This window comes from Malaclemys terrapin, chromosome 4 (assembly GCF_027887155.1).
Source record: "Malaclemys terrapin pileata isolate rMalTer1 chromosome 4, rMalTer1.hap1, whole genome shotgun sequence".
NCBI lineage: Eukaryota > Metazoa > Chordata > Testudines > Emydidae > Malaclemys > Malaclemys terrapin.
The window spans coordinates 89,391,923-89,404,861 of NC_071508.1; the positions used below are offsets into that span (position 1 = coordinate 89,391,923).

Genomic DNA, 12,939 nt, shown 5'->3' on the forward strand with positions numbered 1-12,939 from the left:
TTTAAATATTAAAAAAAAAAAAAAAATCCTTACAGAATACGGGGGAGGGGGAGAAAGAGAGAGATCTTGTGTTTACTTCAGTAAATCGGTAGGGTCATGAGACAAAAATCTAAGTGGATGGAGAGATATAAAGGCAGGACACTGAATACTTTAACGCAGGGAATTTAAGGGTGGATGAAGATTTGGAAGCTGCCCCCTTTGAGTAGAATTAAGAGTTATATCTCAAACAGTGTGTTTTCCAAAAACGTAGATACGGCATTTTTCTAAAAAAAAAAAAAGGGTGAATTTAGGGTTTGTTCAATAGCTTGGAAGACTGAAGCCTCCATACACTCATAGAACAGGTACAGCACAGGTTGAAGCAGTGCAAGGGATACTCATGTGATTAGAGAGGTGTTTCCTCTGTCCCCATGAAAGCTTGTCCATATTTGGCCAAGTTACAAGCCCCTGAAAATTGCCAGTTGTATATGTTTAGTAGAACTTGTTCAAGACTTGTCCTTCATTTTATGAACATTCCAATTGCACTACATGTGCTTTCAGGCTCCAGTGAGCCTCCTGCATCATTCTGGAGGGGTCTCAAAATACTATCTTCCTCCAAATAAGACAGAAAAAAAAAACCTGACCCTCCTTCTTCTCCTCTTACCACTTGTCCCCCTTGAAATATTCTTTGGCATAGCAGAGGATACACTGAACTGTCCAGAAAACCATAAGTTCTAGATCCACCTCTTCTACTGACTGACGTTAATAATTTTTCAAACTTGAGTTTTTATTGAGTATGGCCTCATACCTCTACTGTAAGAGAGAAGTCTGTATCAGTCCCTTTTCATTTTACAGAGGGAATGTGAAAGATTGCAAAAGGTCACAGAGCAGAGAAGGAACGGAACCCAGGTCGCTAATATACAGATCCAAGTCACATCCACTTAGTCGCACTGCCTCTCTGAAAGAATCTGCCAAATCTATGTACTTGGATATGCTGGCTGTAACAGGGAGCTACTCCTGCATATATAACCCATTCTTTCCTGTGCTTAAATATCTTCCTCAAGTAGCTATTTCATGGAGGATAACAGTCTACTACTGCTTCCAGCTAAGGAGTTATTCCTTTAGCTTCAATTGTAGAGATCTGTGCTGTGAATCTAAAGGTCCTAGGGTCCAAAGTCTGCTGATGACTCTTGTGGGGGGTCTTTACAGTTGCACATAATATAATTTATTGTGGGTTCCTCCTCCATGCTTTTTATTATTACATTAAAAGAACATTATTAAGGTTGCAAACTTAAGCACTCAAAAGTTAGAAAGTGTCTATGTAACCTTAATACTGCCCCTTTGTGGGTATGCATACAATTTTCAATTACACGATAATATATTATTACGGGACTTGATACAGGGACAGGGGTCTTGCTGTAAAAGAGTGGATAAGTAAAAAACTCTTGCTGAAAGGAACCTTCCTCTTCAACAGACTCTGGCTACAGAAAGCCAAATTCTCTGCTCAAAAGACTGTCACCTCAGGAATCTATATTTGATCTGTGGAGGTTCCTCAAAAAATCAAATGGAGTTGAGAAGTCTAACCTACAGCAGGAGTACTCATCCTTTTTCATACCTTGATCCCACATTCAGCTCCTCTCAACTAAAACTGCTCAAATGTACCCTAGAATCCTTGGCACTAGCTCGTCTGGCACTTCAAAGACTATACCACAAAATCACCACATTGCTTTACATGGTACTGCTTAGGAGGACTCAGTTGCAAGTAACCATGCAAGTCTACTTCAATGGAAAGCCAGAGACGAGAAACGGGAGTGATTTCCCCTAAACTATCTCCTTTGAGAGTCATGGTCTACTTGTTAAGAAGCAGTTCTCTATTCAGTGTCCCCCAGGCTGGCACAGGTCTCTTACCTGCCCCTTTCTGTGGCTTGAAACTCCAGTGCTCTGGAGGTCTCGGGAAGTGCTGCTGGAGGTGTTTGTGGTACTCATCGTGATTCTCCAGGATGAAGTGATCCTTTCCCCTCTCAGCTACCTGATGGACAATCTTGACTGTCCCTAAATGTACACAGGTACAAATAACTAAATTGGAGAGCTTCACTGTCTATATACACTGTCAGACTTTGTAGATCAGAAACACATATAAAGAGAGGGATAAATCCATTATTTCTCCCAGTACCTCTGGGAATGCTCTGGAATAGCTATTGTTGGTGCTGGGAGGGCCCTCACAATGTAGCCTAGGGAGAATTGTAGGAATCAGTTACAATGTAGCTGTGGCTTTGGAGCTGTTGGGTCCATTTCAGCAATTAATTTCACAACTATGACCAGCATATCAACTTTGCAACAAAGCCAGCCCAGAGGTCAATTGACCGGGGGTCACTCCTGAAGCTAGATCTCTCTCCAGCAACACACAACTAGTAGACTAGCTACCCACTATTTTGTCTCCTTTAAATATGGATGAAGGTCTTTTCACACTGAATTCTCTCATCCTGTGGATGATGGGGCAGATCACAACTTCACAGGGTCTACACAGATAAGTGCACAGGGCTCATATGTTAGCAATACCAGCATGAACATGGCAAAATTATTTAATGGAAGACTCACCATCAACACCAAAAAACAAGTTAAAAATAGTTTCAGGGACTGCCCCAGTGCCCCGCCCTCGCCAATTTCTTTGGCTTTACAATCACATTTTTCTTGTTTCTTTAAAATGCTTTTCTCCCCACTGTTGCGGTATGAAAGACCCACAGAAGCTGCAGGGGAAACTGACTAAACATCCATAGGAAACAGTGGATTGGACTATTCACAAAATGCTGCCAAATACACATCATGAACAAACTGAAGAGAGAAAACATTTTCTTTAATCTCTTTTTGTTATAGTGATCTTCGATTTTGGACAGAAGTCTGGTTAAATTGATGGTGCCCCTTTAACAACTTCTTATCTCAAGCTCTAGACACTTGTTCGATTATTTAAAATACACACAAGGAACAACAAACATCCAAACAAACAACTTGTCCATTCAAATCTGTCTCAATTGCCAAATGATAGAATATCAAGGAATATAAGATTATCCCGATTCTTAATACTTTCTGTCCTCCACCTTCTCCCATCCCCAAAAGCCCAGGAAAATAGACAAACCTTTCAGTGTATCTAAAAAAGTCATCTGTAGGACCAATGAAGCGAGTGAATTCCAGAGTCAAGGATCCCTCATGGTGCAGAGAGCTCTCTGCGTGCAGCAGCAAACAAGCAGGCAGCCGCATTCTACACTAACAAGTTTTTCAGATGGGCTCAAGCTGTGGCCCACATAGAGTGCACTTCATTATGAGGCACTAGTCCGTTGGGATTAAAAGTGTTAATATAGTTAAATCGAGAAACTCCTACAGCTTTTACAACAGTTGCCCATATTTTTTAGTTCATAACACTTGATTCAAAGTCACTAATCCTGTGGTTCCAGGTTGCTTCCTGTGTACTCGGGCCAGATCATCTATCCACCACATAAAATCATGCATAGGAATTGGTAGGGCTCACATTACCAAAGTAGAGCTCCTGCTCAAAGGCGTTCTTAGTGGAGTAGGAGTATTTCCCAACACGGGAGTTCAGCCGTTCCCGGTTCTTCAAAGATGATGCTGGTCTAAGACACTTCTTTCCTATTATATGAGCTGTACTGTTAGTACCAACTGGGTCATCTGTCCAAAGCACCCTCGGGCAGTAAGCAGGTACCCTGACAGAAAAGAAACATGCTATTAGCCTAGCATTGGCTTATAGCAGGAGCAATTAGGGGGCAAAGGGGACAGTATGGGCTTTTGCTGTATTTATCAAAAATTGCATTTAATATCCATTGTATGCTGTTTTAAAAATATTCAAATAGCTCTGAACTTGGCATTCCAGGAATGCTTACATTACCTTGGTCATTATCTATCTCATTTTGATATGCTGCGTCATTACACAAACACTTTTTTTTTTTTGCTACAGCTCACTTCCCTCTGCTTCATTCAGCACAGTTTGGCTGGTGTGCAACGATCTGATATTTTTTGCTCACTGTTTAATGCGCATTCCACAACCTCATTCCCTGCACTCACTTCCTTGCCCTCTCACAAAGAAAAAAAAGTCCCTGATGTCTTGGGAGGAGAGATGGGGATACATTTATCTTCTGTGTGCACTTCACAATTTTGGGAGATGCTCAGATAGGTGATAAGTATCCTATCAAATACACAAATGTAAGGCCATGCTAGCCACTCTGGGGGGAACGAAGAGGTCTCTTTAAGACGGATTTTAAATTAAATCCTTACTAGGACTATGCATGTCGGGGCGGAAAATGACCACCATAAACTGCTGGTCAGGATGGCTTGTGAGTGTGCACTGTCACTACACCAGATGAAAGGCCATCCTGTCTCAAAGACTAAGAGTATCGCTTTAAACATTTCTGTTCCCTGGAGCAACTTCAAGATCATCTGTATCATTCCATTGGCCATCTGCCATCACAGCACTTTACCATCATCTGGGTGGGTAGAATCAGTGAACCCATTTCCCTCTGCAGAGTACCTCTGCATGGAACTGCCAGCCAGGCTGAAAGCACCTCTTGGAGGAGGCTAGCTCAGCATCTGTAAGAGACCTGGGTCCTCAGTAAGCCACCCAAACCTGCTAGAACTATATGTCTCAGAGCAATAACCAGGTGATATGATTCACCTGGGACCCCATTCCTTGACTGAGGATCTATCCAGTAGTACTTATAATGGCATCAGAAGAAGCCATGTTTTAACCCTCCATCTCCCAACACAAGGAAAAATACTATGCTGGCAGCCACTATTAAATGAGAAGTCTTGCATCTCAGTTATTGCAACATGCTCTTCTCTGGCCTGGACAAATGAAAACTTCCCCTGCTCATATCCATTCAGAATGTTGCTGCAAAGATCATTTTCCTAGCCTGTCACTTTGACCACGTCATCCCTCTCTTTGCATCCCTACACTGGCTCCCCCTTCTCTATTGAATCAAACATAAAAGCTACTTGTCTTCACTTTCAAAGCCCTTCACAGTCAATCCCACCCTTTCTATCATCTCTTATTCGCTATTAAGCTGTTGAGGCTTGCTTCTGATTGGCCTGTGAAGCCAGCCTCCACTGCCCACTGATTAAATTTTCAAACACCTTCATGCTTTTTCCCATGCTGCCCCTCACATCTGGGAGAAGCTCCCATAAACATTTGCAAAACTCTCATTGCCATCTGTCAAGACCCTCCTCAAAACTTTCCTTTGCCACGATACATACAAAAAAAACTTACCCACAGTTAGGCTATTGGTGTGCTGAGACCACTGCCTATCATGCTGGCCAATATTGTCTTATTGTTTCCTCACAGTCTCCCCCCCCAGACACACATACACACCTTTGTCTATATCTGTTGTCTCTTGTCTCATATTTAGATTATAAGCTCTTTGGGATAGGACTCATCTTTATGTTCTGTGTTTGTGCAGTGCCTAACACAACGGGGTCCTGGTGCATGACTGGGGCTCCTAGGAGCTATGGCAATATAAATAATAAGATAAGGAGATGGGAGAAAGGGAAGGGTAATGTTAGCCTGACAATGAAAGATGTGGGTATTGGCTCACCTTGAAAAGACTAAATAGAGCTAGCTGGGAATTTTCCAATGGAACATTTTTCTGTCAAAAAATGCGAATTTATTGAAATCAAAACATTTTGTGGAAATGTGTCAATTTTTATGAAACTTTCACAGAAACCTGTTTGTTTCCTCCCAGGTAGCCTGCCTCCCTGGTTCCTGGGCAGGCTAACTGGATGACAGCGGGGCAGCCTGGGCTTCTAGGGTTCCTGGCTCTGCGGCAGCCTGCCTGGTGGCTGCCAGACAGACAGAAATCCCAGGGCTTTCAGGACTTCCTGGCTCCTGGACAGCCCACCAGGCAGGCAACTGAGGAGCTGGGAAGCCCTGGGAGCCTTGGCTACCAAGCTACCAGGTGCCTCAGCAGCTTACTTGGTAGGTTGCCACAAAGCCACAGCTCCCAGGGAGCCTGGAGAACATATTGTGTTTCAGAAACACGAATACATTCCTGTTTCAGTGTTTCTGAAACAAAACAAAATGCACTCCCAGTTCCTTAAAGAATTTCTTGGTTTGGGATTTTCAAAGCATTTTCCAAAACTTGGACATTTTTCTATAGAACTGGGAATGTGTTTGCCACTCAGTTCTAAGCCAAAAGAGGGAATTGCATGTACTGCACTATTACACCTATTGAATGAGTCCTTCCCACCTGTAATAAACTGGAAGCAGTGTCTCTGGTTTCTTCTCCACATGGCTCTGGGGACTGACTTCCACAGCATCTTCTGCTTGAATTGAATCCAATAATCTCAACTCGCTTTCAGAAGAGAGTTCATCCCTGATTCTGTTCCAGTCAAACTTTTGTTTCTTGAAGCCATGGACATTCTGAATCCAACCACCCCAGGCAGTCTGCTGATTCACAATCCACTGAGCTGTGGACCTATTCAGCTTCTCCAATAGCATTTGCTCCCATCCCCGGGCCTCGCTCTTTGATTCTTGGATGTTATCCATGGGTACTCTCTTTGCCTGTCTTCTGGTCATGGAGGATGATAACATTTCATAGGATTCTGTCAGGAATGTCTGTGAGGCAGGAGATTCACAAGGAAAAGAAGGAGTAATAGGCGGCAAAGATGACTCTCTGAATGAGCTGTCCAGTTTGGCGCTCTGCAGTCTCTTTTCCATGGGGACTTTAATCCTGGTGTCCTTAGGTGGGGAAAAATCCAATTTCATATGGCAAGGTGGTTGCTTCAGAGGGCAAAGCTTGAATGGTTGTTGCCCTACTTTCTTAGCCGTGGGTTCTTTCCTTTTTGGCTTTTGGATGATGTCAGAAGTACTGTAGAGATCCTTGAAATCACACTCTTTATAGGGCAGGCTTTGCAGTCCTCTGCCCTTCACAACTTCCTTGGAGAACCTCAGGTCTGTGGCTATCTTCAAGTAGTACTTTTTCTGGTAGAGCCTATAGTGCTGCTTGGAAAGGCAAAAGCCTTGCAAGGGCGTGGAGGCCTTTGTATTCTGAGAGCTCGCAGCAGAGCTGCTGCGCAACACCAAGCGCCCAGCTGGGTCATCACTGTTCTCAGAGACTGTGACCCTCAGTTCAGCATCAAGAGGGAATGGATTATTGCTCTTGTAAAAGGCTGATATTTTCATCCTGCCAGCACCGGTGAAACGCCTCAGTGCTGCTGCTGACAAAACACTTTAAAACATAAAGATCAGTTTGAGGAACTATGTTAATACATCAGCATCTCATAGTTCTCCAAGACATTGCTGGAGTCCATCAAAATAATGAATGTTACAAAGAAGAAGGCCACCCCAGTTTATCCCATTCCATCATGCAGGAAAGGGGAGCTCCACCGTAGTAACTTCCCCTATTGCCAGTTGAAGCGTCTTTTAACACTGAAGATGCATTCAGTTTGCATTTCTAGAAGACACTTCCCTAGCACCAGCTGGTATGAAGCTGATTTGGCATGGGAATAGGGTAGCAGGTCAGCAACAGCGCTGACAGATCTGGTACAATTAACTCCTTTGCCAGGTTCAGCAAAGCAATTAAATACATGCTTAAACTCCACTGAAAATGGACTTAAGCATGTGCTTACGTGCTTTGTTGAACTGGAGCCTACATTTCTGTGAATGATAAAGGAAGGACAAAGGAGAAAAGGAATGGAGAATGGAACAAAATATGAGAGAGAGAAAAAGAAAATAAGCAAAGATCCACTCTTTCCCATTAACTTGTTCTCTTTACTCATTGATACAGCCATTCCACATCACAGGCAGAGCACAGGCAGATGAAATTCATACTACTCCCACATCATCCTGCCCTGACAGAGAGAAGCGACCATCTAGGAATAAAAAAGACTAGTTCCATTTACATTATTCATTCAGTCCTACCATATTTTATTGCCCTTCCTCCCGCCCCACCCCTCAATCAACACTGCTCTTCCATGCTGTAAGAGTCACACAGACATATCTTTTGTCTTTTTTAGACCTTTTATAGGGAGTTGTTCCTGCTTGCAAAGATGCTGGATTGATAGCATTGGAAAATGAAGGGCTCCCTCTGTCCACAGAACAGGTGGGAGTCATGGAAGCTTTCCCACCCCATCAGGATGCCTCACCCAAACCTGAAGGGACCGCTAAGTATCCCCACTCTGTCAGCCTTTCTGCCTAAGCTTCCATTTAGAAAGGTGGTTTTGTAACAGACAGTTGTCCAATAGGATCTCTGTCCTTCAAATTCATTTCATACAGTCCACTTCATCCACCCAGTGGTAACAACTTTTGTTCACTACTACTCTCAGTGGGATTCGAACCAGAAACATTGAGATGAAACACTCACTGCATAACCAATTCCATGAACCATCATACCCCACTTGATTTATTTTCCCTATCAGTCAGCACTTGCTGTTTGACTCATATGCTGTCCGATTCCACTGATATTATATATGAACTCTACTGAAGCTAGCAAAAAACAAAAATCACCACCTAGAAAGGCAGGAAAGACTTTGTATTTACCTTACAGAATGGCTCCTACAGTCTTGGTCTTGTACAAACAGGCACAATCAGCTATTCCTTGCATGCTAAATCTCAGTTTCTTTGGATCTCAAAGGCCCACCCCCAAGCTGTTTACAGTAGTTGCCTGGCAACTGGTGATGTACTTCAATTCCATCAAGTGCCATTTGTCCCTATAGACAATCAGTTATTCATTTTTAAATAAAGCTCCCTATTTTTAAATAACAGAAACACTTATTATTGAGAGCTACCTCATTTTGTTAGGGATTTTTTTTTTATCTTCAATTTTACATTATCTTTTATTAATTGCTGTTAGAGCCTTTTATGCAACACTATATAAGCTCCAATCAGCATTCCTACATAAATCTGATTTTTTTATGGGACAATTATTTGTGCTTAGCATAAACACAGTGTATAAGTTCTCATTCAGAGAACATTATCTTTGGCTCTCCATTCCCCACAGCATTGTGTTAAATTTTGATCCTACAACAGATTGTAAGTTCTTCAGGGGACAGATTTTTTATATTATGTATCTTGTGTAGTGCCAAACATGTTGTCAGCCCTTAACAAGTGAAAAAATAAGATAGGAATAACTGTTTGAATTTTTTTAGACTAATTTCAAGATGGGCCCACTTTATTTTAAAAGAAAACTTGCCTCACTTTTGTTATTACTTTTTATTTGTGAAGTTTCAACAGTTTACAAACATTTACAAATAGAGAGACAGTCCCTTCCTTAAGTAGGTTACAGTCCAAAAGATGGGCAGAAAGAAGACAAAAGTACATTGGGAAACCCAGGGGACAGCAATAACTTATCTAAGAGAGATAATACTGGAAGAGATTTGTGCAGAATGAATACAACTATATAATCCCCTTTCATTGCAAAGGCGCTGAACTCTCACTTACAAGCTTACTGCAATTGCAATGGCCTGACAGTCTGTGTGTTGTCTGTAAATAGCCTGAGAACAACATGCTCCAGTCACGTCCCCAGCATGCCCCACTCCACACCCCCAACACACACTTGGCTTGTGGAAGTACCAGCACAGAGATATTCTAGCAGGTCTACTCAAGCCAGGCAACCCTCTTATGCCAGTTTCTGCTCCCTTAATGCCACCCGAGAAGTGTAAAGGGGGACAGGGCAGAACAGAGAATCAGGCCTTCAATCTTCAAATCTTTCCTTTAAAAAACACTTTTCTTTCAATTATCTGACCTCCACTTCAGTGCTATCCATTTCTCCTCCTTTGCCTTGCTTTGCCTTGTTCTCCAGTGTAAAAATGTGTTCACTCATTCAAAACATTTCATACCTTGTTTGTTGGTACTTCCCCCCCCCCCCTCCGCCCATTGCTTCATTTGTTCTTCTTTGTCTGTTATCATTTCCTCTGTTCATTGTAAGATCTTTGGGACATGAATAGTGACTTTATTTCTGGAAAGCACCATGCAAGCTTTTGTAGTGCTATATAGATATTTCATCCTCCTCATGCAGGCTCACCAGCTCCATTTCTAATAGAGCAATGAACACATAGCACCATGAAATCTCTTCCCCACCTTAACCTGGGTCTCAGTCTGCAACAGATTGATTTTCAGCCATGATCAAGTTGAAGAAGTTTGCTTGAGCAGAATACAGTAAGGATAGAGTCAGGATTGAAAGGAGAACAAGGCAATTGGTCAGCAGGGCCGGCTCCAGGCACCAGTTTGCCAAGCAGGTGCATGGGGCGGCCACTCTGGAGAGGGGCGGCACGTCCAGCTATTCGGTGGCAATTTGGCGGATGGTCCCTCACTCCCACTTGGAGCGAAGGATCTTCCACCGAATTGCCGCCGCAGATCGCAATCGCGGCTTCTTTTTTTTTTTCTCTTGGGGCGGCAAAACCCCTGGAGCCGGCCCTGATGGTCAGTTACCTCAGTTTGCCATGCACTATAATCTACACTGTGTTGCAGACTAGAGCACTAAGTTGCCATGTGAACCCTGCTACCTCACAGTAAAAGTTTTATAGTGTGCTTTGACCAACTGGTGCTTTACACAGTAGTACATCAAAATGCACTGAGGAACTTTTAGTGCGCACCCTGGCTTGCTGCATACTAAGTTCCTGTGTGGACAAGTCCTGAGTTTTTCTAACTCAGCAATTCTTCCTGTGTGTTTTTCCCAATCTGATGTGGTGAAGGGTTCCTTTCCAGTGTTATACAATCACTAATCTGCCTATCAACAAGAAGATGTTTATTTCCGATTTTAGTTTGTTTATTAAGGCTATTGGCAAGTGCTTTGGAAATACCAGTTTCAAAACCAACAGGACACTGCAGTCTACAATTAACTTAATTGCTTTATAAACTTTGGTCCAATACTTGCCAATACAAAAACCCACCCAGAAATGGGCCAGGCAAGCCATAACCTATCCAGCATATGCAAGAGGGAGCACGGTTTACAGTATCTAAATTTTGATAGTGTTCCACAATTCCAGTCAGCATTTTGTTTTGTTTCTGACCAGGAAAGAAAAACATCAATCTTTTTAGCAGCCGATGCACTTGTCCAAACCCAGTTTGAGAATCAACCCCCTGGTTAACACCACATAAGAGATACAGAGCCTTGAGGTGGGTACTTGGAGACTAGAGCTTCTCCCACTCAGTGAGTACATTGAGGGTATGTCTACACTGCAATTAAAAACCCATGGTTGGCCCATGTCAGCTGACTAAGGCTCACGGGTCTTGGACTAAGGGGCTGTTTAATTACAGTGTAGAGTCACTCGGCTAGGAAACAAAGGTATGAGAGTGACTGGGTGGGTGGAGAATGTGATTTCTATCAGTAGCTTATCAGAAGGCATATTGCTCATAGAACCATTATTAGGTAACATACACTTCTCTTAGCATGCCAGAAGCATATCCACACAGCTCATTGGGTCCCTGTAATAGGTCCTAGCCGGGGCTCGACCCTTCCGGGCAGGAGGGGAGCCACACCGACTCACTACTGTGGGAACAAGCAGTCAGTTAGTCCCGAAACTCCGGCTCTTTGGTGCAGGGCCGGAGCAACCACAGTTAAAGCTCAGGCCCTTGACTGCAGGGGGCTGAGCGAGCGAGCAGTTCAGGAGCCCAGGCCCTGGATCAGGGCGGGACAAACACAGTTAGCTCAGGCCCTTGTTGGCAGGGGCTGAGCGAGCAGACAGTTCAGAGCCCAGGCCCTGGATCAGGGCGGGACAAACACAGTTAGCTCAGGCCCTTGTTTGCAGGGGCTGAGCGAGCAGACAGTTCAGAAGCCCAGGCCCTGGATCAGGGCGGGGCAAACACAGCTAAGCTCAGGCCCTTGTTGGCAGGGGCTGAGCGGATAAACAGTTCAGGTAAGGCACGCCTAGGCTTCTGTAGCCGAGCATTGGGTGAGGGGGAAGCCTGCCACCCGTGCGGAGGGTGGCAGGGGGGAACGCAGGCCCACCCACTCCACTGCGTTCCAGCCCGGGGCCCTAACAGCGGTTGCTGCCGCTGCTGGTCAGTGGGGTATCCAGACCGCAACACACTGACATAGGCTCACATTCGGTTACGGCCGGACCGGGGTCGGCTACCCCCGGGCTGCTTCCATGATCCCCCTCAAAGCCTACCTCGTTCGTCGCGCCGGGATCGGGCCAGTCCATCTGCATGGGCTCCTCTCTGCCCGGGCTCGGCGGCAAGTCCGGTAGCTCTGCCGGGAAGTCCAGCTAACGGTCCTCAGGCGGCTCCTCTGGGTAGCAGCAGGGGCGAAGGGGTTCAGGTCCAGTCTCACCCTCAGGGTTGGTGGGGTTGCGGTTCCCAGGGATTCTCCCAGTAGCGGGCGTGAACGGGCTCCGGCGGCTCCTCCTCGTAGCGGGCCCGGGGTAGCTCAGGCCAGCTAGGGTCCAGGCCTCGGTCTTCGACGGTCTCCTGGCCGGGAGCTCCCGGCCGCACGTCTGCTCCCTGTGGTGGCTGGCCGCCGACTGAGCTCTGGCGGCCGGCCTTTATACTTCCTGTCCCGCCCCTTGACTTCCGGGGGGCGGGGACAGGTGGTGGTGGTCCCACCCACTCTGGGGTCTGCACGTGGGCTCCCTCTTCTGGGCAGGAGGGGAGCCACACCGACTCACTACAGTCCCCCACCCCAAACACGGCCCACCCGCTGCATCTGTGCCATTCCTAGTATACTAACTCACACCATTTGCTCTAGGAGTCTGATTTGTCTTGCGTACCCTAAGTTTCACCTCACCTAAAAACAACTTGCTTACAAAATCAGACATAAAAATACAAGTGTCACAGCACACTATGACTGAAAAATTGCTTACTGTCTCCTTTTTACCATATAATTATAAAATAAATTGATTGGAATACAAATAGTGTGTTTATATTTCAGTGTATAGAGCAGTATAAACAAGTCATTGTCTGTATGCTTTTTATGCAGCCTATTGTAAAACGAGGCAAATATCTAGATGAGTTGATGTACCCCC

At 44.8% G+C, this 12,939-nt stretch overlaps 1 protein-coding gene across 2 annotated transcripts in view; it reads right to left on the minus strand.

Moving 5' to 3' along the window:
• HEATR4 (HEAT repeat containing 4) overlaps positions 1-12,939 on the minus strand; it is a 73,286-nt gene that overhangs the window by 43,320 nt on the left and 17,027 nt on the right. For both annotated transcript variants that reach the window (XM_054024994.1, XM_054024995.1), the window contains exons 2-4: positions 6,225-7,205; positions 3,505-3,692; positions 1,885-2,028 (exon numbers count right to left, since the gene is read on the minus strand). In XM_054024994.1, coding sequence (XP_053880969.1) covers positions 1,885-2,028; positions 3,505-3,692; positions 6,225-7,159 — 1,267 coding nt within the window. In that variant the 5' untranslated portion in view covers positions 7,160-7,205. The remainder of the gene's footprint in view (positions 1-1,884; positions 2,029-3,504; positions 3,693-6,224; positions 7,206-12,939) is intronic.